The 26,962-nt window shown below is 52.0% G+C and overlaps 1 protein-coding gene across 1 annotated transcript; it reads right to left on the bottom strand.

The window, feature by feature from the left end:
• Positions 1-7,804: 7,804 nt before the first annotated feature.
• CEBPA (CCAAT enhancer binding protein alpha) lies at positions 7,805-10,377 on the bottom strand. The gene has a single exon (XM_081509378.1). It carries the CDS (start codon positions 10,255-10,257, stop codon positions 9,196-9,198), a length of 1,062 nt encoding a protein of 353 aa, XP_081365504.1. The 5' UTR covers positions 10,258-10,377; the 3' UTR covers positions 7,805-9,195.
• Between the last annotated feature and the right edge of the window lie 16,585 nt (positions 10,378-26,962).

The following is a 26,962-nucleotide window of genomic DNA, read 5'->3' as shown; positions in this document are numbered from 1 at the left end:
GTACCATCCCAGCGGCTTGTCTCATGGGGAAAGCCTATGATGAGTGAAGATGGGGGGGGGGGCTTGTGTAGTCCCCCAAACCTGGCTCTGCGGTGTCTCAGACATGCCCTTCCAATTTCTGAAATTCTCAAAGATATTCCAAGCAACGTGCAGTTGATTTAATTTTTAAAATGAAAAACTCAAGTAGATTAATGTTGGGCCAATGCAGGGGAGGGAGAGGGTGTCATGGAATATGGCCCGTAAGGAGAGACTTTAGGAATACATGAGCGTTTCACTCCCCTGAGTGGTTTTGGGGAGGTGGGGAGGTGGAGAGGGTGAAACTCTCCCACCGGATGCAGAGCGTAGGGGCCCCGGTGGTGATCCTGACCCTGCCCTGGGTCTCATCACCGGTCCTGGCAGACCGGGCTCCTTGGCGAGCATCTGGGGCCTCAGGGAGCCTGGGATACAGCTCAGTTGGTGAGTTGAGGACCCAAGAGCACTGCTGTCCTTTCCAGCTCGTCTCACACACACCCTGGGCAGCGCTGCCCCCACATAATTACATAAACTCACATCACTCAAGATGCTCATCTCGCCTCTGACATACTTCAGGCTCGGAGCCATCATCCCCACCTCCCCTCCTCGGCTCAGGGGCCTGGCCCATGACTCACATACCCTCCCAGGTGAGATCGCTCCCCAAATAGAGGTCAGGCCTTGGTGAACTTGGGAATTGCTCTTGGGAGCACCCGCCACTCCTCCTGGGCTTGAAAGCACCTCCAGCCGAAGGTTCGGAATCAGCCGAGTCTATATGCCCACAGCACGCTCTTGCACCCCTGCCCGCACCCCACGGCCACACTCTCCCCAGGGAGTGGCCCGCTCTCCTTTCCAGGCTGAGCCGGCTGTGGAGGAGCTAATGGTTGAGGGCCTTCCAGCCCCTCTGGTTCCCTGCTGTCCTTCCTTGACAAAGTGAAAGTCACTCAGTCGTGTCTGACTCTTTGTGACCCCATGGAATTCTCCAGGCCAGAATACTAGAGGAGGTAGCCTTTTCCTTCTCCAGGGGAAATTCCCAATTCAGGGATCGAACCCAGGTCTCCTGCATTGCAGGCGGATTCTTGACCAGCTGAGCCACAAGGGAAGGCCAAGAATACTGGAGTGGGTAGTCTATCCCTTCTCCAGCCCTCCCTTGACAAGTGGCAGTCAACTGCTTCCTGTGTGGAGATAATCCCAGAGGAAGGCCACCTGCCTCCCTCGCCTGAGGAGTTTGCTCATTAACTCGAGTTACTCTCGCGATGGCATTCCCAGCAGCCAAGGGAGAAGCAGGGTCAGTTCCAGAGCTCTTTCCTGTTGGGGGCCCCAGCTCTGGGGAAGACCTTCTCAGCCCCCTTGGGCCCCAGGGACTGCCTTGGTTGTGTGAGCCCAGCCCGGCCACCCCACAGGGCCCAGGGCAGCCTCCTCCCCTCACTTCCTGGACTCGAGCTGGGTTGGCAAATGGAAACCAGCTGGTTGGCCAAGGGCTGCTGTGACCCAGTGGGGAGCTGAGGGAGGCAAGGGTGTGGGAGGTGTCCCCCCCGACCCTGTGTCCCTGACACACCAGCGTACCCTCCACTCCCATCCAGCAGTAACAGAGGAGACAAGGCCACCCTCCTAGCTGGGGTCCCAGCCCCCCAGATGGAAAGGAGTTAGTGAGGGAAAGACCAGGGGAGTGGAGAGCGGGTGTCTTTCAGGACTTGGGGAGGCTGATACTGCCCAAGTGTGAGAATGCTTGTCCTCACTAACCAGGAGTCATCCCATGGGTTTCTACACTAGTATCAAGAAATTTGTGCTACAACACACACAGGGTGTCCTCACCTGCTCTGCTGAGAGCAGTGGAGGAGGGTGTGACCTCCGCTCACCCTTCAAGGTCATAGGGAAGAGGGTTCTGCACCCAGGAGGAACTCATTAAGTGCTTCCTGAGCAAATGGAAGGTCTCCTGGGGAAAAAAATCTAAGTGACATTAAAGTGACTTCAGGAACTCGGTTATTCCGGGTACAAGGATTTTTGCCCTAAATTATTCAGATGACTGTCTCCTTCCAGGAGAGTTTTCAGGGACTGGGTGTGGCCTTTGCACCCACTCTGCCTCCTGCCCTAACTCTCAGAGATGGCAATCTCATCAGCTTGAGCCAAGTGTCTCACAAGCTTTGCCTGTTTACCTTTCACAACAGCTCCATGATGTGGGACTTGTTTTGCGTACATTTTGCGTAAAAGGAAACTGAAGCCCAGAGAAACGGAGAGCCTTGGTGAGGGCCCCCACAGACAGTAAGAGGCAAAGCCAGGAGCTGGGTGGAGCCAGTGCCTCAGGCCCACCTCCTGTGGCCCATTCCAACCCTAGGATGGGAGCAAGAGGAGACTTCTCTTCATCAAGTGTGAACACAGGCTTTCCTCCAGCACCCAGCTCAGCGGTGGGTGTATCATGCCAGGTCATCTGGGCTGGATGCATCCACTCAAGAAGGACTGTTGACCTACCATGTGCCAGGGCTCTGCAGGAGAGTGGCAGGGACCTCCAGCCCACAGTCGTTGGCCCCAGGTGAGAGGCACCTGCAAGGCTGAACTAGACGTAGAGTTAAGCAACACAGACTCCCGTGCCTTCGAATTGTCCCAGGATAAATCCTTCGTCCTGTGGACTCTTGGACGAAGGCCAGTTAAACTGCTGCCAGGTAGGGCTTATTCCCTATAAATCAGTGGGAATGTGGTCACATGAATTTTAAATATCAGATTAAAATCAAATTAGTGGGAAAATTTGGAACAAATTGCCTTCAAGTACAGTGAATGAGTCTATTTTTAAAATGTTGCCGCACCAGGCAAAATAGTGAAGGAGATGCATTTCCTAACAGCGCATAGACACCGTGTGGGGAGTGATTTGTCATGCTGAGTCACTGTAATTGCTCTAGCAAAACTGAGGAATCAAATAAAACGTGTTTGCAAATTGTAAATCACTAGAGGAGGCTACCTGAGACGGGTCCGAACCTGAGGTGGAAGGCCACAGCGGCTCCCTCTGGGGCAGGCACCCCAGCCCTGACACTTCGCCTCCCCGTTCTCGGGGACAGGGGCCGTCACATCCAGCTGAGATGAATGCCCGTGTGCGAGCCAGAAGGGCTGCCGTAAATCAGCCATGTTTCCTCACCAGCCAGAGCAGCCCGGATTCCCGGGGGCTCCAGGGAAAACACTTGTGCTGGCTGGGGGAAGGGGGTGGACTTGCTGAGCCCTCCCTGGCTAGGTAGGGTAGGGAGGACATGCTTACTTCTTGGGGAAAGCTTGGCTGCCAGCTGTCAAGAAGCAGGAATATTTTCTCGCCACCTGCCGAGAAGCAGGCTTGGGTCAGGCCCTGATGATTCCCTTTCGACCCTGTCTTGGTCACCGGGTGACATGTTCTGACTCTAGGCCACCATATTTGGTCACTGATGCTTTCTGCTCTTGGGGCATGGTCTCTCAATAATGACTTTGCCAGTTACCCTAGGGAGACACAAAAGGAGAGATACAAGGGCTGAAAGATCTTTCCATCAGAAACACCATGACCCCAGCTGCCCGGTGTCTCTGAGCAGCCCCCTCAGGCTTGGGGCACGCTGCCCCCCTCCAACCCTCTCCCCCTTCTCCTGGAATCCCACCTCCTCCCTGTATACTCCCCACTAGTACCACCATCTTGCTGGGGCCCAGCTAGACTTGGAGGTGAGCTAATCACACAGATGTGTTGAGGATTATCTAGAACTGGATAGGTCACCTTTCGCAGGATTCTTGCTTTTAAAAATTAACTTGGTAAGAAGCAGCGACTCACCTAGAGTGGGCCAGACCAGTGGAGCCTTATCTCTGGTGCCCTTATGTTGCCTCCCGACCCTCCAACCCCTGCTTGGTGAACCTCAGGCTTACCCCCCACTTCCCCAGACCCTGCATGGAGCAGAGAGGGCGTGGATGTTTTTTTAAGGGTGAGAGATGAGTTGCAGAGAGATCCGTGCATTCAGACACACGTGTTGAAGGCCTGTTGTGGGCCAGACACTGGACGTCCATGGGGGCCAGATTCAACCAGGGGCCAAGAAAGGCAGAATCCCAGGCAAGCTCACGTGCTTTAGCTCTAGTGACCTGGAGGAGAACAGTTTCCAGGGAGGATGAGCGTGGAGGATGAGGATGGGGAAAGAGAAGATGAAGTTCAGAAAGTGGCTCTCTGGGTATATATATAAGAATCACAACGGATGTTTTTAATAACACCAATTCCCATCCCAACTTAATGGGTATAAGAAAATCACATCTTTAAGTCCACCCTGGGTGGGGCTCCAAACCATGGTCTGAAAAATGGGGCTACGGAAGTGTCTGCCTTGGCTCGGCCTAGAAAAGGCTTCAGAGCAGCAGAAGTTTCTTTGCTTTGGTGCTCATTCAACCCCTCCTAGGCTCCACAAGGCAGCCAGGCAGTACAGACCCCCTGTGCCCTTCTCCCCTAGCAATCATGCCAGCCTCTGAGAGCTCAGCTGGTCCTGCCAGGACTGCCTGCCACTCTGCAATCTAAGGGGAGTGCCTGGGGTTCAGGCCCCACGGGGGTCCGCAACACCACCTCCTGCTCTCCTCAAGAATGGGCAGTAGATTTGGACACAGCTAATGAAGAGAAAGGAAATCTTTGGGTGATACGCACCCAGGGAGGACTGTTTTAGATGGGTGGGGCCAGAAGGCTAGAAAAATAATAAACAAAAACAAAAGTGAAGAGAAGCAAAGCTCTTGGGTGCCAGAAAGGGGCTGGCCGAGGCTGTGGCTGCCTGAGTAATGGGTTCCACATTTGCCTGGCTCTCAGAGACCAGGATCCATAATGCACAGTGGGCCTTGCAGGGGCCAGAAGGGACAGCCCAGCTGTGGCCAGACCTAGGCCTAGACATATCCTCTGTGAAGGCCTCTTCCCTGGTTGGCCACAGCGAGCGGAGCCCTTGCTCTGAGCTCACACTCTAGCACCCCAGCCTCTCCCTGCCCCCGCCTGCAGCTCCTGGGTCCCTGCCGGCCTGCACAGATTGTTCGCGTTATTAATGCCGTTTTCCCAGAGATTCCATCTGGCTTTTTAATTGCTCTGGGATGGGGCTAGGATGCTTTGATAGTGAATTGGTATCTTTCCTATGTCTCTGCTTGCGTCAAATCCTCCATCCACAGAAAGGCATTTGGGTGAGGGGGAGGAGCAGGGTGTCCTGAGAAGGGAGATAGCAAGAGACTTTCAGAGAAACAAGAAAGACCTTTCGAAGGCGAGGCGCTGGTGGTTTAGTTTCATTTGAAGAAGAGTAAAGCCCTGCCCTTCCCGCCAGCGTAGGAAGGAACAGAAGGAATAGTGCCTCAGCCCAGGCATGGACGCGGCCCTGTGTCTGTGGAAGGCCTGTGGGTGCCTGGAAGGTGAGCTTCGTGGCTGAGCAATGTCAGGGTTTCTGCTCCCCCTTGACCTGCTCCATGAGTGGCCTCCTGCTTCCTCCCCACTCCCCATTTCCTCCCAGGAAATCGACAGCTCTCCGAGAGGAGATGTGGCAGGTTCCTGCCTGGGAAGGTGGGGGCGGGAGACCTGGGAGTGGCAGACACTCCTCACCAGTCCCAGTGGCTCATCACAGGTGTCAGGGCCAAACCCCGTGTTCACAGATTCCCAGGAGATCCGGGAGATAAGGATGACACGGCGATAGTGCTCAACCATCAGAGGCATCCGGTGCCAAGGGGCACCTCCCCATCTCCCTTCTGCCTTTGCTCCTTCCCTGGAGGCTGGCTCCCCTGAACAGCGCTCTCAGGGGACCCTGGGCTCCAGTGGCCTACTGAGGGGCTGAGGTTCCCTGTCGTCCCTCATAGGAGAGGTAGCCAGGCATAGTGGACTTGGTCCATGGCCGGGTCTTGGTCAAAACTGCTGCCTCCAAGAAGCCTTCCCTGGGGGCCTCTACTCCAGTTTGAACTTCCCCTTATCGCCCTGTAGCCCTTGAAGCACATCTTGGGTCCACAGCACGGTGCATTCCACACCCCCACCGGCATACAGTAGGGATCCAATAAATACTTGGGGTGTGTTCTTGTGCCAGACTCTTGAAGTAGGTCTTCATGAAGGCTGTAGTCAGGAGGGGAACCATGAGGGCCCCTTCAGGAAGCAGTGGGTGGTGAGGACCAGCTCTCCGTGGGGGCCCCTCTGGCTTGGCACAGCGCATGTGCCAGACAGGTTCACCCCACGCTCCCCCCTCCCCCCAAGTGGGTTGCTCTGTCTACCGGGGACCCTACTAGGGGCCTCATGGGCCCCACCCGTTTCCTGGGGCTGTCTTGTCCCCAGCAAAGCCTGCCTTGGACCTCAGGGTCTGTGGTAGGAGGGGTGCCCTTTGGTGAGCAGACAGCTTTGAAAGAGGAAACCCCTGAAGTTGGGACAGTGGAACCGGAGAGGGAGACATGAGGGGTGCCCCTCCCCCAGTTGTCTTGGGATCTGTTCTGGGGGCAAAGGGGGAAGCCGAGGCTTGGCCCCCTCAAACAAGAAAAACTGGAATTAGCACTGAACTCAGAGAGGGTTTGCTGGGGCCTAGCAAGCTGTGGCCTGCCCCAGGCCTCTAGGCAGGCGGTGGGGCTCTGCCTCCTTGGTTCCCAGGCGGCGGGGCAGGCTGCCGCCTCCTCACCGGGGCTCGCGGCCTTTCCTCCACCAAGGGCGGCCAAGGGTGAGGAGGAGGCAAGACTGGGACCGAGAGATAGGGCGGCGGAGGGGGTGGGGGAATGGGGTGGGAGGCGGGTAAGTCACCCCGTTAACCACACAGGCAGGTGAAGCGAAAATTTTCAGAATTTAAAAAGAATGTGTAATTTCTTGAAATGGTCACAGCCCACGTTGTCATACGGCATCAGCTGCTCAAGTGAACAGTCTCGGGGTGAAAACAGAAGGCAAAGAGTTTTGCCTTTCACCCTCAGAGAGAGTCAACTCTGAAAGCCCTGCCAGTCTCCTGGGTTACTTCCTCCTGGGCCCTCTTCTTGCGGGCATGAGTGTGTGCCCACCCTTGGTAGGCCAGCACTGCTGCTAGGAGGGGGGTCCCGGATACCTGTCCTCATGGGGCAGTTGTTGGAGTCGGGGGCTTGGTCCAGGGCGGGCACCGTGGGGAAGCAAATGCTGGGCCTCTTCTTTGCCTTCCCGCAGTGTGTGGGGAAGGGCCAGACATCCAGTGCAGGCCTGCTGTGGGTCCCCCTTCCTGAGTGGGCTGGGGCAGGGCAGGTGAGGAGGGCCGGGTGGAGGGCTCCTATCAGGGCCCCCGCTGGGAGAGGCAGCAGTCACGTGGGCCTGAGCAAGCGGGGAGGGGTGGAGGGTCCTTACCGCTTGTGGCCTCTCCCTGCCCGCCCACGGTCCCGCCGGAGGGCTGGGGCAAAGGCAGGTGTGAGCAAGGCTTCCAGAGCTGGGGCTGTGAGTGATCTGGAAGTCAGTGTGGTCAAAGGGCCTCTGGAGCCTGCAGCTCCTGGGCCAGTCCTGCCCGTGTTCCAGAGAGGCTGTGGCAACTTCAGGTAGAGGGCCCCCTCTCCAAGTCCCTCTTCTCCTCCCAGGGGCTGAGAGGCCACACCAAGGTCCCGTGATACCTCCGCACACACCTCTTCCCACCACACACCTGGAGCCTCTCCAGGCTTTGGCCTTCTCAGCTTGAAGCCTTCTCTACCTTCTGCCATTTATTTGCCTTGGTTGGGAGAAGTCACCCGCTTAATGTAAAGAGGGGCTCAGGATGGGTGGAGAGCTAATGAAAGTCAGGCTCTCAGCCAGAGAATATGCTGTGATTATTCACAAATGTGACCTGGCCCACAGAAAACCTTGGAAGTAGATTTTCTAGTTTTAAAAAGACACCAAAACTGACTTTGATATGTTTATATTATAGATATAATACATAAAACATCTAGCATGAAACTCTATGTCCTCCCCAAAGAAGAGAACCAAAGCCGCCCTCCCCGCTCCCAGGCCCAGCAATCGAATCGGTGAGTGAACACTGGCTGAGGCCGCCTCCCTTCCAGACCCGGAGCCAGGGCCTCTGGGGGGACCAGGCTGTGGGCAGCCCGGGCCGGAGGGGACCGAGGCCCATAGCCACCCCCAGGGAGAGCTGAGGGGAAAGGGGAAGCCCACCTCGCCTCTTTGGTTCCCCTGGGAGCAAAAACAATCCCAAAACCAAAAGGAAAGAGAGCCGCAGACCCTCCCTGCAGCTGCTGACGAAGAGCCTCATTTTGGCAAGTTTCTGAGCAAAACCAAAACAAAACAAAAACCAAATAAAATGGTGGTTTAGCATAGACGTGCACATTCACATTGCACAAGGCACCACAGGGACACAGAAAGGCCAGATACAAGTGTTGATGTCGGCTGATAAAGCAAAATATTTGGAAAGCTTCTCATAACTTCGGTCCCTCTGGGATGGACTGATTGTGCTTCATGTGTATATGGCAATGCTGGCGACATACAGTACAGACAAGGCTGATGGTCCCAGTGTCCCTTCACCACCCCCTACTGACCCCCAGACCAGATCTCTAGGTTTCCCTCTTCCACCAGGCCACCACTCCCATGAACATATGTCCTCCTAGCTAACCCTCGACCTAACTTTCTGATCTGACCGGGGGTCGCAGGCTCCCACTGGTCACCTGGTGACATCCATCTCAGTGAGTTCTGCCTGGGAGAGCCCAGCCTGTTGCAGGCTGGGAGTTCAGAGGCAAGGAACTAGGGACCCTCCACCTTCACGTAGAACAAGGGGAACAACCTTAGGTTCAAAGCCCCAAGTCCCTGTGTTTCCTCCCCTCCAAGGACAGGCGCTCAGGAGCCCCGCCAGGGCTGGCTTATCGAGATCTTTGCTGCTCCCTGAACCTTCCTCCTGCCGGGGGGCCTGCACCCCTCCTCTCGTGGGGGCAGGAACCCTCCAAATAAACTGACAAGGCACATATTTGCTCCCCCTACTCGGTAGGAATCGGAGCGGTGAGTTTGCGTTTCCAAGGCACAGGGTTATTCCTTTAATACTAGAGTTGCCGGACTCCCGGCTCAGACCCACGGCGCTTCTCCTCTCTGCCTGACCCCTCATCTTAGACGCACCGTGTCCGGCGCAGAGGAAGGCAAGGGGCACGCGCAACAGGCCAGGCTCTCAGGCGGCACCGGAATCTCCTGGTCCTGGCTTACGCGGTTCGGGCAGTCTTGAGATCCGGAGACCCGAAGCCACTCCCTGGGTCCCAGCCGGCGGCCGGCCCAGGGCGGTCCCGCCGCTGCGCGCCTCACGCGCAGTTGCCCATGGCCTTGACCAGGGAGCTCTCGGGCAGCTGACGGAAGATGCCCCGCAGCGTGTCCAGTTCGCGGCTCAGTTGTTCCACCCGCTTGCGCAGGCGGTCATTGTCACTGGTCAGCTCCAGCACCTTCTGCTGCGTCTCCACGTTGCGCTGCTTGGCCTTGTCCCGGCTCTTGCGCACCGCGATGTTGTTGCGCTCGCGCCGCACCCGGTACTCGTTGCTGTTCTTGTCCACGGACTTCTTCGCTTTGCCGCCGCCGCCGCCGCCCGCACGGAGGTCGGGGTGCGCGGCGGCCAGCCCCTTGAGCGCGCCGCCGGGGCCTGGCAGGCCAGCGGCGCCGAGCGCGGGCGCTGGGTGCGGGCTGGGCACGGGCGTGGGCGGCGGCGTGGGGTGGCCGGGCTGCAGGTGCATGGTGGTCTGGCCGCAGTGCGCGATCTGGAACTGCAGGTGCGGGGCGGCCAGGTGAGCGGGCGGCGGGTGCGAGTGCGGCGGCGGCGGCGGCGGCGGCGGCTGGTAGGGAAAGAGGCCGGCCAGCGCCAGCTGCTTCGCCTCGTCCTCCTCGCGCGGCTCCTGCTTGATCACCAGCGGCCGCAGCGCCGGCGCCCCGACCCGCTCGTACAGCGGCTCCAGCCTGCTGTCCAGGTAGCCGGCCGCCGCGCAGCCGTAGCCGGGAGGGGGACCGTGCGTCCCCCCGGGCATGACGGCGCCGCCGGGGCCCACGGGGGCGCCCGGGTAGTCAAAGTCGTTGCCGCCTCCTGCGGGGGCCGCGGCCGCCTTGGCCTTCTCCTGCTGCCGGCTGTGTTGGAACAGGTCGGCCAGGAACTCGTCGTTGAAGGCGGCCGGGTCGATGTAGGCGCTGATGTCGATGGACGTCTCGTGTTCGCAGATGCCGCCCAGAGGCTCCGGGGCGGCAGGTGGGGCGGGGGGCTGCGAGGGGCCCGCGCCCCGGGGAAAGCCGAAAGCGGCGCTGCTGGGCGCGTGTGGGGGGCTCTGGAGGTGGCTGCTCATCGGGGGCCGCGGCTCCGCCTCGTAGAAGTCGGCCGACTCCATGGGGGAGCTAAAGTCCTCCCGGCATGGCGAGCCTCGGCGGCCTCCAGCCTGCGCGGGGCGCCGCTGCTGCCGCCGCCCACCCAGAGCCCCTACTCGTTAGCGCCCGCTCAGCTCCGGGTCGCGAATGGCCAGGGCCGCGCGGGCCCCGCATTTATACCAGGGCGGTTTGTCGCCCTCTAGTGTCCAAACGGTGACGCCGGAGCAGCGCCTCCTGGGTCTTAGCGCCTGCGGTCTGCAGAGGGCGGCGAGTGGGGCTGGAGGGCAGCGCTGGCGGGGAGGGGCCTCGGGGCAACGCCTACTGCTTCCTGCGTCGCCAGCCGAACCCGCGCTGTGCCCCACCCTCGGTAGAGTTGTCGACCCCGCGCACTAGTGGTCGATGGCAGGGCCCCCTCCTGTAAGGGCATCCACCTCCAGCCAACGACCCGGGAGCCCGGGAACACCCGACGCCGCACAAGGGGTTGGCTGGGGTGGGCGGGAGAGGCAGGTCTTGGTCTCTGAGCTTCCCTGGCGCGGACTCACTTTAAAAGCTGGAACCGGTTCCGTCCGGGACCGGGTACTTTGCAAGGAGGCTGCGTAAAGAAGGGGTCAGGGGTGGGGGGCAGGGAACAGTTTCGGACATGCGGCCCAGCGCACGCTGCCGCTTGGGGATGCCAAGGAGAACCGGGATTTTGCGTCTCTCTCTGCTACCCAGGCACCCGCTCAGATTCAGCGCAAAAGTACCTCTCCGCTCCGCTCGCCCCGCGCAAGTACTCCAGGGTCACAACGGGTTCTCAGTGCCGGGCGCTAGGACCCCGCGGGTAGCAGAGGAAAGGGGAGGCGGCCGCAGTCCGAGAGTCTAGAGGACTCGGCTTGTCCACCCGCCTGGGCTGGGAAACTTTCTTGTTAATTACTTCTCCTTGCGGGAGCTCTAGGTGTTGCTAGGTGCATGGAGTTGGCGCTGCTACCCGGCGCGGGGCCGCCAGTTTTTTTTTTCCGAGCGGGACGGGCCGAGCTGGATTCCGGGGCTGGGGTACCCGGGCAAGGGGAGACGCCTAAGGGGAGAAGGCGAATTTGACTCTAAGACGGGGATCCCGAAGCGGGGCCGGCGATCAACGGCGCTGGAACCCACTACCTCTCCCCTACTCCCCGTTCAGGTGCTCTCCAAGGCGGGAGCGGGGCTGTGGGGAGAGCTGGGGCCTCCGAATTTCTGCGGCCCAGGGTCCGAGCACCTAATGAGAGCCCTGCAGGCTGGTTCGCAGGGCGCTGGGTCCCTGGAATCCTGAAGAACTAGGTGGCCGGGCCCCGGTGACCCCTGGGCGCCGCGCCGCCTCCGCACTGGCTGCTGCGGGCGGAAGGGGTTTAAGGCAAAGCTTTTCCCCAGCCACGTGGCGCCTCGCGCGTTCTACTTAGGGATCGCGGGGACAGCCTACTCCCTTGGGGTTTCGTGAGCCCGCAAGTCACTCCCGCTTCTAGTCCCCATTGCCTCTTATCGACTAAGTGCCCCGAAGACCAGCGCCGTCTGGGCGCTATTTGGAAGTTTGCCTGCTTGAGAATCCCCCGGGGCTGAGCCGGTGGAGACCACTCCCGGAGAGCGGGCTTCCAAAGGCTGGCAAGACGCCACCACTCGTCCAGGAGCCCTCAAGGAGGCGCATCGTAAAAGCATGGCCAGGGGAGGCTGAACTTCCACTGTGGTCACAGCAAAGAAGCAGCTTCGTCTGGGGAATGCAGACTGTGCTTTAATCAAGTTCCTATTCAACATATTCCCCGTGATTAATGACCCAACTGCTTCATGTTTTGGTCCAGAGCTCATACATAAGATATTTTCAGCTTGATACTTTTGGCCTGGGAGTAAAAGTGGATGTATTCAATAAATGCCTATATGAGGAGCTGCTCTCTGCCCCAGGGTGCAGGACCATTTATACACCGTGCACCTGTGGAGACCTGGAGGGAAAACGTGGAATGGGATTTTCATTTTTGCCACGATGCTAAAAATAAGTCTGCCCCAGTGCAGGAACAAAGAGAGGGCTACCAACAATGACCTGTTCTAGCTTGTACATCTGCTGCCCTGTGCACACAGAAGGCAAGTCTCCTCTTAGGATCCAGGAAAATTGCAGAGGCTCCTGGGCTGGGGGAGCATTGGAATAAGACCTTGTTTCTAAAGATCTCACTGCGGGAGTGAGAGATATGAAGTGGGGCTCAGAGCCAGGGCTGTAGGTCTTCCCATAGCAGAAGCAGAAAGCTCCCACAAGGCCAGCTCTGTGCAAGGTGTTTAGTGCCCAGAGGTGAGAGAGAAGAAGCTCCTGCCCTCTCAGAGCTCTGGTCACAGCTGGGGAGACAGACAAGTTGTCATACAAAGTCTGCTAAAAGACAGGGGCCTCCTCACAGAGGAGGCGATGCTGAAGGAGCAGGAAATGGGACTGGGTAGAGGCAACAAGACCATGACTTTGTCAGATATATGTTGGGAGACATGGATGCAGAGGAAGGATGACTGTGTTGTGATAAAGGAATGTCCTGCTCTGGCAAATATGGCTTTGAAGGAGGGTACAACCAACTGACGAGGTGCTACAAGCTAAATTGTGGAAGTGTTAGTCGCTCAGTCATGTCCGACTCTTTGCGACCCCAGGGACATAGCCCACCAGGATCCTCTGTCCATGGAATTCTCCGGGCAAGAGAACTGGAGTGGGTTGCCATTGTATTTGCCTCAAATTCATATGCTGAAGCCACAACCCCCAGTGTAATTATATTTGGAGATGGATTTTTCGGGAGTTAGTTACAGTTCAATAAGGTCATAAATGTGGGGTCCTAGTCTGATAGGATTAGTGGCTTATTAAAAAAAAAAAGGAAGAGAAGAAGCATCTCCCCGCCACTCACCACCCCCCATGTGAGGACCCAGGGAGAAGGTGGCATCAGTAAGCCAGGCTTACTCACCAGAGCCTGACCATGCTGGCACCCTGATCAAAGACTTCCAGTCTCCAGATCTGGGAGAAAACTCGTTTCTGTGGTTTAAGTCCCTAGTCTGTTGTGTTTTGTTATGGCAGCTCAAGCTGACCTGGATAGGAGAGGGCTTTCTGTAGGACTGGACCTTTGAGCTCCACCTTGAAGGATGAGCAGGAATTTGCTAGAAGAGAGGTGCAATTTGCAGGACGGCATGTTCAAAGGTGGAGCGGCTGTGAGTGCATGTCATGTTCTGGTGACAAAGGACAAGATGTTAGATGGACTGGAGTGCAGGTATTGCTGGGGAGGGGCCTAGATAAGGCTGGATCCACAGATGGGGCTGGGTTCATGGCCAGGGAGACTCCCGGGGAAGAAGAGAGCCTCTCTTACAGGCATTTGCTGTCCATTTTTTAGCAGCAGAGGGCTGTGATCCAATCTGGTTTCCTGAAAAGACACTCAGCCAGGGGCTGGAGAGGGGAGGGTGGACCAGATGAGAAGTAAAGGAGGCCTGAGGCCCCAGGAGGGGGAATAGAGGGCAGGGACTATCCTTTGATATGAATTAGGTGAGATTTGAATGAGATGTCAGAACTTGGAGTCTGGGTGGAGGCTGAATGGCTGGCTTCTGGCTGGGGTCACCATCCCTCAAGATAAGTAATGCAGGGAAAATAGAAGGTCCCCTCCAAGCCTCGGGGGTTATGGGGTCTCACCACCCACAGGACAACCGCTGCCTGATTTGCCATTCTGGAGGAGAGGACCATGACCCAGGAACAGCCTCCAAGATCCACCTCCATAGTCCAGTTTTTCCTTTGATAGCCAAGAGAACACTTTGGGATGAAGAGGAAGGAGTTTAGAGGGCAGGTAGTGACTTTGTGTCAGTAACCTCAGATGTGCAGATGACACCACCCTTATGGCAGAAAGTGAAGAAGAACTAAAGAGCCTCTTGATGAAAGTGAAAGAGGAGAGTGAAAAAATTGGCTTAAAGCTCAACATTCAGAAAACTAAGATCATGACATCCGGTCCCATCTATTTGTCTTCATGGCAAATAGATGGGGAAACAGTGGAAACAGTGGCTGACTTTATTTTTCTGGGCTCCAAAATCACTGCAGATGGTGACTGCAGCCATGAAATTAAAAGACACTTACTCCTTGGAAGGAAAGTTATGACCAACCTAGACAGCATATTAAAAAGCAGAGACATTGCTTTGTCAACAAAGGTCTGTCTAGTCAAGGCTATGGTTTTTCCAGTGGTCATGTATGGATGTGAGAGTTGGACTATAAAGAAAGCTGAATGCAGAAGAATGCTTTTGAACTGTGGTATTGGAGGAGACTCTTGAGAGTCCCTTGGACTGCAAGGAGATCCAACCAGTCCATCCTAAAGGAAATCAGTCCTGGGTGTTCATTGGAAGGACTGATGTTGAAGCTGAAACTCCAATATTTTGGCCACCTGATGCGAAGAGCTGACTTGTTTGAAAAGACCCTGATGTTGGGAAAGATTGAAGGCAGGAGGAGAAGGGGATGACAGAGAATGAGATGGTTAGATGGCATCATCAACTCAATGGATGTGAGTTTGGGTAAACTCCGGGAGTTGGTGATGGACAGGGAGACCTGGTGTGCTGCTGTTCATGGGGTCGCAAAGAGTTGGACACGACTGAGCAACTGAAATGAACTGAGTGGCTTTGGGAGCTTCTCAGGTGGTGCTAGTGGTAAAGAACCTGCCTGCGTATGCAGAAGATGCAGGAGACCTGGTTTGATCCCTGTGTTAGGAAGATCCCTTGGAGGAGGGCATGGTCAGTCACTCCAGTATTCATGCCTGCAGAATCCCCATGGACAGTGGAGCCTGGCGGGCTACAGTCCATAGGGTCACAAAGAGTTGGACACGACTGAAGCAACTGAGCATGCACGCACGTACAGTGGATTGTGGGTGGGCAGCCCAGAGGTGAGGGGGAGTTGTGGGGCCGTCTAAGCCAAGAAACAAGAAGTGGCTGCAGTACCTGGGGGAGAGCCCAGGGTCACTGGAGCCTCTTTCCATAAGAGGTGCCCACAGATGGAAGGGGGTGTGGCCTGATGGGACACGTGGGCAGCCAGTGTTTGGTTGGAGTCCCTTGGGAGGGAGAGAGCGCTGTGGCTCACACTCAGTTGAGACAGGGCCAGTAAAAAGAGAGGCCCGTAAATCTGACCACCTTTACAATCCTTCTGCTTCATCTTAATTGATGGCACTTGGCCGTCCTCGAGGAGCGGGTGGAGGGAGGGCTTTCCAATGAGCCCTGGCTGCAGTGTGCTCAGCAGGGGGACGTGGGACAAGGACCCCGCTTCGAGGCCACCAGCTCCCGGGACCTGACTTCTGCCATCCCAGGGGGCCCGGGAGAGAAGAAGCATGCTCTGGCTCTGCTTCTACTTTTTATAAATTAGCTATAGAAGTGAAAATGCAGTTTGTAGGTGTGAATTATGCTCCAGGCAGCTCAGGGGAGGAGGCTGTCGAGCTGGGGGCAGGCAGGCTGGGTGGGGAGAGGGTGGGTGAGAGCCAACCCCTCCCGTGAACGTGGTCCTGAGTTTTGGATGCTCCGTGAGTTCCAGAGTCATTCATAACACTGATCATTTTGAAAAGACGAGTAAGGAAGTTCTTACTTTACTTTGATTAAACCTTCCTAATGCAATGCCTACAAGAGAATTAGTACCTATGTTTGAAAATCAATCGAATTCTGAAGAACAAAGCCAGAATGAACCCTCCTGATTTAGTTTCTCACTTTGTGCTGTGCTGTGCTTAGGTGCTCAGTTGTGTCCAACTCTCGGCGACCCCATGGACTGGAGCCCACCAGGCTCCTCTGTCCATGGGGATTCTCCAGGCAAGAATACTGGAGTGGATTGCCATGCCATCCTCCAGGGGATCTTCCCAACTCAGGGATCGAACCCAAGTCTCCCACACTATGGGTGGATTCTTTACCAGCTGAGCCACCAACTATATCTACGGCTAAACAGATGTAGGATTGATCACTCCAAAGCAGTACTGCTGCTGCTGCTGCTGCTGCTAAGTCCCCTCAGTCGTGTCCGACTCTGTGTGACCCCATAGACGGCAGCCCACCAGGCTCCACCGTCCCTGGGATTCTCCAGGCAAGAACACTGGAGTGGGTTGCCATTTCCTTCCCCAATGCATGAAAGTGAAAAGTGGAAGTGAAGTCGCCCGGTCGTGTCCGACTCTTCGCGACCCCATGGACTGCAGCCTACCAGGCTCCTCCGTCCATGGGATTTTCCAGGTAAGAGTACTGGAGTGGGTTGCCATTGCCTTCTCCGAAAGCAGTACTAGTTAATATAATTAGTAGGCGCTAATTAAGATAGAATTCAGGAACTATAACTTTCCATCATGGTTTTCCCTCTGGCAAATTTAGTATATCCAATATGGCAATTCAATAAAATACTCTCAAAAACCTTCCTAAAATGAAGACAAACAAAACAGCAGTTACTTTTTAATACGAGTGTATATGGTAAAACATATGAACTCAATGGACAGTCAACCTAAAGTCTAGTGTTTCTTATGAACAGACCCTGGGCACTTGGAGAAGACATTCAGTTTCTTTAAGGCTCTGTTTTTTTCTTTTCTTTGTATTTATCTATTTTTAATTTTGGCTGTGCTGGGTCTTTGTTGAGGCATGTGAGCTCTTTAGTTGCAGCAAGAGGGCATAGTCCCCTCACGGCATGTGGAATCAAGACCAAGGATTGAACCCATGTCCCCTGCATTGGATCCCTGATAGCTCAGTTGGTAAAGAATCTGCCTGCAATGCAGGAGACCCCAGTTGGATTCCTGGGTCAGGAAGATCCCCTGGAGAAGGGATAGGCTACCCACTCCAGTATTCTTGGGCTTCCCTGGTGGCTCAGCTGGTAAAGAATCTTCCTGCAATGCGGGAGACCTGGGCTCGATCCCTGGGTCGGGAAGATCCCCTGGAGAAGGGAACAGCTACCCACTCCAGTATTCTGGCCTAGAGAACCCCACGGACTGTATAGTCCATGGTGTTGCAAAGAGTCGGACATGACTGAGCAACTTTCACTTTCCCCTGAATTGGAAGGTGTATTCTTAACCACTGGACCATCAGGGAAGTTCTGGAGAAGACATTCTTATTACCCTCAGACTAGGTGTTCTATCTCATCAAGAGGTCAGGCGGTGTGGTAGATTCCTCAGACCTGTTACAACCCCTACTTCACCTTTATTAATATTAAGGTGACCTTGGGAAAGTTATTGAATTTCTCTTAGCCTTTTCTGTAAACTGAGGGCAATAATTCACCAGAGCGCATTCTCAGCTTGTTCTAGGGCAAAGCACTGAGAAGTCACACAGAGTATGACAAGGCATAATTAATTCTGTCACCATGAGCTAGAAATGATTTAACTGTTAGGAAAGATGGCTATATTGACCGTACAAAATCAAAACCATGAGTTATTCAGATCCGTAGAAGACCCACACTGTCAGGTTCAGCTGTTTCTAGTTTTCTCTCAATTTCTATCCCGTCTCATGTGTATGAAAGTGAAAGTGGAGAGTGAAAAAGTTGGCTTAGAGCTCAACATTCAGAAAACTAAGATCATGGCATCTGGTCCCACCACTTCATGGCAGATAGATGGGGAAACAGTGGAAACAGTGGCTGACTTTATTTTTCTGGGCTCCAAAATCACTGCAGATGGTGACTGCAGCCGTGAAATTAAGAGACGCTTACTCCTTGGAAGGAAAGTTATGACCAACCTAGATAGCATATTAAAAAGCAGAGACATTACTTTGCCAACAAAGGTCTGTCTAGTCAAGGCTATGGTGTTTCCAGTGGTCATGTATAGATGTGAGAGTTGGACTGTAAAGAAAGCTGAGTGCCGAAGAATTGATGCTTTTGAACTGTGGTGTTGGAGGAGACTCTTCAGAGTCCCTTGGACTGCAAGAAGATCCAACCAGTCCATCCTAAAGGAAATCAGTCCTGGGTGTTCATTGGAAGGACTGATGTTGAAGCTGAAACTCCAATACTTTGGCCACCTGATGCGAAGAGCTGACTCATTGGAAAAGACCCTGATGCTGGGAAAGGTTGAGGGCAGGAAGAGAAGGGGACGATGAGGATGAGATGGCTGGATGCCATCACTGACTCGATGGACATGGGTTTGGGTGGACTCAGGGAGTTGGTGATGGACAGGGAGGCCTGGCATGCTGCGGTTCATGGGGTCGCAAAGAGTCAGACACGACTGAGCGACTGAACTAATGTGTATGTGTGTTTTTTGTTACGTTTCCTGTTTGTTTTAGGTGCTTGCAACTGCTAGCAGATAGGCAAAGATTTAAGAAAAAGAAAATTGAGTCAAAATTAAAAATTCAGAAAGTTCTCCATTACCTTAGTTTTGTTTAGTAAATTGCGAAAAGTCTTTTATTTTGGTAGAAAACTCCTTTGGTAGATAATGGGCCCCAGAACTGCCCATCCAGCATTTGGGGAACACTCCAGAAAGCAAGCTGTTGGATGTGGGTGGGCGCCCACCCCACATTTTTGTGGGATCAGGGACAAGATTACACATGGCAGCCCCCACACCATCTGTTTAAATATTAGACGTTATCAATCAAATGAAGAAACTGTTAGATATAATATGTTCTATCTTCCTGCTTTGACAAATAAATCTTCACAGGGTCCTAGAAGGCTAGATTTCGATTTAGAACTGGGACTCTGGAACATGGTGGTGTCAGGACACCCCCTTCTCGTCCCACCGCTTGTGCCATCCCCCACCAGAGGGGTCCTTAGTCAGGTGGGTGGAGATGTCCAGTGCAGGGCTCCAACATTACCCACCCCCCTTGAAGACTGCTCCCCTCCTGTCACCCCTTAATCTCGGTGTGTGCACATTCCAAGCGCCTGGTAAAGTGGTCCATGAGGAGCCAGGCAGCTGGCTCTGGGCTGTTTGGGCAGGAAATTCCTTGGCCTGTAGGGTCCTCACCCTGAGGGAAGGGAGCAGCCAGAGGAGGGTGTGAGTGGGGCCTTCTAATGTGGGGATGGGGTCCCACTTGGGGGTCCAGCTCAGGGAGCCTGAGCTGAAGGATGATATGCGGGATCCGCCAGGCAGGGTCTCAGCACTCTGGTGGGGCCAGTACCCTTTAGTGCAAACAGGAGGGCAGTGATCCCACTGCTTCCGGCCCTGCTTCTGTGCGAGGACATGTCAGTCAGCAGTAATCCCAAGCCTGTAACCCAGTTTATGTCTTCCCTCCAGCTCACCCCGCAGATATCCTAGTCCCACACTGTCTCCTCTGGACCATGTCTGAGTGTCTCCCTGCTGCCCTCCTTGCCCACTAACTGGCCCCAGGGAGCAGCCTGAGTTACCCTTGGACCATGAGGCTCACCTGCTTCACCCTCCAGGGACTGCCCATCGCCTGTGGAAGAGGGCGGGCAGCGTCTCGGTCTGACCACAGGGTCTCGCCCGGTTTGGCCCTCACCTCTCCTCTCTTTACACCTCAGACTCTCCTTGGCTGCCCGCTGGGCTCCCAGCCTCAGGCGCTGCACTGCCAGCTCCCTGGGGCTTCTTCCCAGATATTGACGTGGCTCCTTCCTTGCTGTCACTGGAGCCTCACCTTCTCTGTGTGGTTCCTCTCAGGGACGTGCTGTTCCCGAGCCACCTCTCCCATTGCTCCTTAAAAACTGTGCGTTTTCTTTTCCTCACAGCGCTCTCTGGAAAACGGTCTTGTTTACTCATTTGACTTGTTCCCCGTCTGGCTTCCCCCACTTGGAATGCCAGCTCCACAAAGACAGGACCTCGTCTGTCCTGTTCTGCCTATTTCCAGAGCTACAACAGGCCTTGGCATATGGTAGGGCCTCAAATATTTGTTGAATGAACACAGAATGGATTCTATTCAAGAAAACTGCTACCCGGCCACCCTCCCAGAACTCAAGTTTCTCCCCAAGTAGGAGAGCAGCTCAAGGGTGGCCCCAAAGGATGCTGGGGAGGACCCGACCCCCTGGGTCGGGGCTGTCCCAGGCAGACCATCCGGAGCCTCCTGAAGCTGTGCCAGGCAAGACTGCCAGGGCCTGGAGAGTCTGGGCTGACTCGGAAGAAGGCCCCCCCACCCCAGGCACATGCAGCCCCTGGGGGCTTGGCTGAGCAGAAAGTGCCTTTGTTGGGAGGAAAAAGGGCCCCTTTCTCTGGAGAGAAGCAGCCCAGCCAGGACACAAGGCTTGGTGAGTGGAGGCCTCCTGCGTTGGGTGTGTTTGTATAAAGCAGACTTCTCCGCCCTGCATGACAACCCTGGAGCAGCCCCTCCACCTTCGCTTCAGAGCACCCCCTACCTGTAGGCAACCCCCTGCCAGAGGGGCCCTGGGAGAGCAGGACTCAGTCCTTGGAGGTGATGCACAGCAGATCCACCTGGGGGAAGAGGCCAGCCTCCTGCAGGCGGGGCTGCTCCAGCGTGCAGAGGAGACAACCCACTTCCAGAGAGATGGGGTGAGGCTTTTTGAAACTCACTTCTTTTTTTAAATTAATTAATTTTTTAAATTGGAGGATAATTGCTTTACAATGTAGTGTTGGTTCCTGCCATACAACAACGTGAATCAGCCGTAAGTATATATATGTCCCCTTTCTCTTGAACCTCCTTCCCCCAATCCCATCCCACCCCTGTAGGTTGTCACAGAGCACCGGGTGGAGCTTCCTGTGTTATACAGCAACTTCCCACTAGCTAGCTATTTCACACATGGTAATGTATATGTTTCAGTGCTACTCTCTCAATTCATCCCACCCTCTCCTGTCCCCCACTGTGTCCACACGTCTGTTCTCTATGTCTACGTCTCTATTCCTGCCCTGCAAATAGAGGAATCCACTTCTGTCCACCCACTGTTTTGACCCCACTCCTTCTCTTTGCAGATTTATTCAAGGTTGCATCTTAAAAACAAAACCAAAAAAACCCCCTTTAATTAGGTGAGAAGAAAAATCTTTTGAAAATGAAAATGAGTGTTTAGGTGGTGGCTCCTTTAAGGCCTCAGTGTGAGCCCTCTTTCTTTGCGGTTCTTCTCAGCAACCTCCCCTCCAGTCTAATCTCCTCCAACTATGTATAAAACGTCCCCCAAGTGCAAGACCCTGGAGCTGCAGGAGAAATGATCTGCACAGAGTGAGCTACTTGATATGTCTCCAAAGGCCTTATCTGTTCTAGCCCATTAGTTGGGGCTGGATTACTCCCAAAGGAAGCTGTATCTATGGTGATATACTGTCAACTTACAGAGGTTAATAAAACTGATTTGCAAAAGTTACCATTCTTAACATCCAAAATTAATCCGTAACTGAAAAAAATCAAGTTACAGAACAGCATGTAGCTTCCACTTTTGGGGGAAACATTATTTAAATATATTGTTGGTGTAGAGAAAGATGTTAGGAGGAATACACACCAAACTGTTAACGGGGCTGCTGCCTTGATAGAAACAGAGATAACTTGTACTTTTAAATTTATGCACATATGTACTGGGTTGGCCAAAAATTTGTTTCAGTTTCCTGTAGGAGCTTACAGGAAAATCTGAATGAACTTTTTGGCCAACCTATATATTGGACTTTTAAAAGCAGATGAGTGTATATTTATTACTTTTCTAATTTTATAAACTATAAAAATATTTTAGGTCATGTACATTTTATAGTTTTATAATTTTTATAGTTTCATAAACTATAAAATGTTTTAAAGTCACTTTGATTTACTCTGCAAATGTGTGATGCCATAATGGATTGCATATTTCGGTAAATTACTTCAAAATGCTCTTTAATGACCATATTTTCCAAATAAAACAATTTGGAACCATGCTGTAAGAATGAATTGTTTCTAATTTATGAGTTTGTTCATCTGCAGAACCACACCTAGTTATAGACATCGAATCACGTTTAGTTCTACATTTGACAAGTCATTTTTACTTTTTTTGCAGAGAATTCAACTTTTATTCTTTTTTTAACATTGTATTTTATTTTGGAATATAGTTTATTAACAATGTTGTGATAGTTCAGGTGTACAGTAAAGTCATTCAGTAAAGTGATTCATGTGTACAGTAAAGTGATTTATGTGTACATTATACACATGTATCTTTTTTTTTGAAATTCTTTTCCCATTTAGGTTGTTATGTAATAAGATCATCTTTACTTTAAAAGAGAAAAGCTCATTTGTATTAGAAATGATAATTTATATATAAGAAAATTCTACAAATCAATATGAAAAAGAATCATAGTCCAAAAGAAAATGGGCATGGTTACAGAGTTTATTAAACAAAAAATAATAAGTACAAATTAATTTTAAACATGCTTGAAAGTGCTGATACTCTGAATAAAAGATATACAAATTAAAGCTATACCAGTTGGACAGGTGTAATGTGCCATACTGATAAATGAGTAAGTCAAACAGGTAGGACTGTTTATTGATACAATCTCTCTGGAGGCCAATTTAGCAATACCTATCGAATTTGAAAGTGTTATTAACCTTTCACCTAGTAATTCCACTTACAGAAATTCAATCCCATATACTCTCCTATGTGCACAAAGAGGTACATACATGGATATTGACCAAAACATTGTTTATTGTTGCGAAAGACAGGAAACAATGGAATGTCTGTCTATGAATGGAAGACTAGTTAGATAACCATGGGATAGCTGGTTAGTATCCTCTGTAGCTCTGTTAAGAAAAAGAAGGGAAATCTGTCCATGAACACATAGAGCTCTGATATATTCATTCATATACGTGTGCCTGCTCACTCAGTTGTGTCTGACTCATATGACTCCATGGACTGTAGCCTGCCAGGCTTCTCTGTCCATATGATTTTCCAGGCAAGAATACTTGAGTGGGTTGCCATTTCCTCCTCCAGGGGATCTTCCTGACCTAGAGATCAAACCTGCATCTCCTGCTTGGCAGGCAGATTCTTTACCACTGAGCCATCTAGGAAGCCCTCATTCACATATACATATGTATAAAACACACTTGTAAATATGAATGCATGTATGCTGAGCTGCTCAGTCATGTGCAACTGTGTGACCCTATGGACTGTAGCCCACCAGGCTCCTCTGCCCATGGAATTTTCCAGGCAAGGATACTGGAGTGGGTTGCCATTTCCTTCTCCAGGGTGTGTAAATGAATATATACAAATACATATACACACAGCGCAGTAAATATGCTTCCATTAGTGTAAAAAGTAGGAGGGTCTACATTTATGCTATCTTTGTCTAGAACATCTCAGGAAGAGCACATCAGCAGGGAAAGTAGAGAGGGAATTGCAAATGCATGAGAATTTTTAATACACATATAGATATATGAAAGATTTAAACAGTTATTAAATAATAAGAAATTGGGATTGCTCCAAAAATCCCAAATCATATGACTGCTGAATATACCCTGAAAATGCTAGCCTTAGGATGATGAGACAGGGTTTTAGTTTAGTTTTCATATAACTGAACAGAACTAAATGACCATAAAAGCCCAAACAATACTTTATTTTTGTTGGTGTCCCCAAGAAAATCTATGAACCAGTCAGTAACAGTAAAACTTTTATACAGTCTGAGCCCATTTCCTCCAAATATGGAACTGAACGTCCTGTCTATATTGATTTAGCAGTTGAGGGACGGCAGGCACAGCAGGGTTATCCCTTCCCACCCCTCAAACTGCTTCTGTCTCTACCATTTTCAGTCAAAATTCCAAAGGTCACTTGAAAAGTACATAACCGACTAAGCTTTCCAGACACTCCCTTTTGGCTAGATAACCGCCCCCCACCCCCACCCCCAAGGCTCAGGTCCCAGTGCAGAGTCCTGGGAGCCAAAGGGACACTGTTATCAATCTGTGTCTACTTGGCCAAAACTGGAGGTGACGCTGAACAAATCGAGGGTTTCCACAGGTATATGTTTAGAATCTAATTTTTATTATAATAGCTAGAAAATCTAGCTTACATTCCAAATGCAGTTATTTTATCATCATCAAGGTGCAATAACAGTTAAACGAAAACCAGTATGAGTCATGCTCCCATAAAACCATCTGCTTGCCGAGTTTGGCTTTTGAGTTTGAGAGAAACTCAGAGTCGGGCAGCATAGAAAGGGGTTGCTCTAAGGCCTCTTACTGGGGGAAATTAATATAAGAAAAGCAGGTCACACAGAATCTGCCCAATGGCCCACTGACATGGAATGTGCACATCAATTGAACTCTTTGGTTGCCCAGCAGCATCTGAACACCCTTCTAACATTCAGGGATGTCCCATCTCCCCACACAGAAGCCAGAAATGCTTTCTCTCTGCCTCCTTCACAGTGAGGATGAAGTATGCAGGAAGGACTTGACAACAAGCATGCTGGTGATAGTCATCAGGGCTTGCATGGAAGGTTTAAGGAGCAGGCTTTGCTGAGTTTCACCTTGGAGGGGAGCCAAGAGACAGCCAGCGTCCTGGATGCTGTGGGCATTATAAGTGGCTGCATGGCCCCCGAACTCTGTCCTCTGGCTCTTCTAGAGGTGTTGCCAACTTCCTAACATCCCCTTGAACTCTTCTTGGACTTCATTCTCCTTAACGAGAGTGCATTCTGTTGGTTGTGCCCTGCTGGGATAAGCCTCTGACTCGGATGACTAACAAGGACCGGGCCAAGATCAAAGTCATAGATGACTCCTTCCACCTTCTCCCTCCAGCTATGGCCTTGGTCCTGAAAACTTGCCCTCTGTGTAAGCTGTGCCTCATAGCCGGATTGAGAAAGAAAACGGGCTGTAGAGTGAGCAGCCCATTTGAATGCCACTCATGCACAGTGACTTTGATGAGCAACTGAATCTCTCTTGCTCAATTTTCTCATCTGTAAAATGGGGATAATAAAGTCATCTTCCCTATAGAGGAGTTGTGAGAGTTAAATAAACTAATCCATGCATTTAAAAGCACTTGGATAAACGTTGAGGACTAGCGGTCCCAGTAACGAAATAAAATAAGATTAAATATGGGGAGTTAGAAAGCCATATTATATAGGACAAAAATAACTGCCCCTTTAACAATGAGGTCAGGGATTCTGAGCCACTTTTTTTCTGCCCATAGACCTCTTAAGAATCAGTCAAGAACATCCAGTGATATCCAACTATCCACTCTAGACAAAATCTAAACATCAACTATCTGAAGATACTGGAGAATGAAAAAAGCAGGCAGATGCTGGGAAGAAGTTGGTGCTTGGAAGAAAAGAACACCACAGAGTTTCTTTTTAAGTAGCCTGAAGGCAGGCCCCAGTGTGTGCATGAAAGTGAAAGTCGCTCAGTTGTGTCCGACTCTTTGCGACCCCATGGACTATGCATACAGTCCATGGAATTCTCCAGGCCAGAATACTGGCATGGGTAGCTGTTCCCTTCTCAACCTGGGTCTCCCACATTGCAGGTGGATTCTTTACCAGCTGAGCCACTAGGGAAGCCCAAGAATACTGGAGTGGGTAGCTTATCCCTTCTCTAGTAGATCTTCCCAACCCAGGAATCAAACCAGGGTCTCCTACATTGCAGGCGGATTCTTTACCAGCTGAGCTACCAGGGAAGCCCAGTTGTGGGCATGAAGGGTAGCTAAAAGGCTGCCAGAAGAACCTGGATTATTATTGGCTTGATGAACCAGAGGACACATTTTAGGGCTCCACAGTCACTGGAGAGTGAGGAGACGGGAACCCGAGAAAGGGGAGAGGGAGTCTAAATCTCCGGTTGATCCTCAAGCTGCACAGAAATGGGGCAGACACCAAGCAGCCAGCTAAGGCTAAGAGAATTGCACTTGAATTTGAGTTGCCACCCACTACAGGGGGAGACAAAATTTACAGTTTGAATTTAGTCAAGTTAACTGCAGGCTCAAATCTAAACCAATTTTCTTAAGAGAAACAGAAGCCAGAGACTCTACAGTGTATCATTCATAACATCCAGGATACAGTCAGGATTCCCTGATACACCAAAAAAAGGAAAAAACAAGAAAACATAACAGTCTAAGAAAAAAGATAGCCAATGAAGACCAACTCCAAGATGATTCAAATACAAGAATAGCAGACAAGGATTTAAAAGCACTATTACTACTATGCCCAAAAGGACATTAAAAAAATGTATTTGCCATAAATCAAAGAAAAGAAAATCTCAGCAGAATAGTAACTATAAAAAGAGAATGAACTGGAAATTCTCAAAATTTCTCTGAAAATTCAGTATCAGAAATGAAAATTTCAATATCATAAATTAAAAAAATATCACTAGGAGGTTTTAAGAGCAGAAGAAATATTACAGAAGAGTCAGTGAAGTTGAAGGTAAATCAATAGAAATTATCCATTCTGAAGGACATACACATTGAAAAAAATGAACAGTACTTCGAGGACGAGCGGGACAATATCAGAATGTCTGCTGCTGCTGCTGCTGCTGCTAAGTCGCTTCAGTCGTGTCCGACTCTGTGCGACCCCATAGACAGCAGCCCACCAGGCTCCCCCGTCCCTGGGATTTTCCAGGCAAGAACACTGGAGTGGGTTGCCATTGCCTTCTCCAATATCAAAATGTCTGTGTGCGTGCTAAGTTGCTTCAGTCGTGTCTAACTCTTAGCGACCCTATGGACTGTAGCTGCCAGGCTCCTCTGTCCATAGGATTCTCCAGGCAAGAATACTGAAGTGGATTGCCATGCTCTCCTCCAGGGATCTTCCTGACCCAGGGACCAAACCCGCGTCTCTTATGTCTCCTGCATTGGCAGGTGGGTTCTTAACCACTGCTGCCACCTGGGAAGCCCATCAAAATGTCTAGCATACTTGTAATCAGAGTCTTAGAAGGAAGAGAGAGGAAAAAAGGGACAGAAAATGTTTGAAAAAAAGAGTTTTAAGAAAATGGCTACCTAGT

This window comes from Giraffa tippelskirchi, chromosome 7, assembly GCF_054371585.1.
Source record: "Giraffa tippelskirchi isolate mGirTip1 chromosome 7, T2T-mGirTip1v1.2.pri, whole genome shotgun sequence".
Lineage (NCBI taxonomy): Eukaryota > Metazoa > Chordata > Mammalia > Artiodactyla > Giraffidae > Giraffa > Giraffa tippelskirchi.
Note: the sequence above shows the minus strand (reverse complement) of the source record. Positions and strands in the feature narration are given on the sequence as shown.

What these genes read in the sequence shown, in the direction of transcription:
- CEBPA (XM_081509378.1), bottom strand. Translation starts at nt 10,257, where the DNA reads ATGGAGTCGGCCGACTTCTACGAGGCGGAGCCGCGGCCCCCGATGAGC.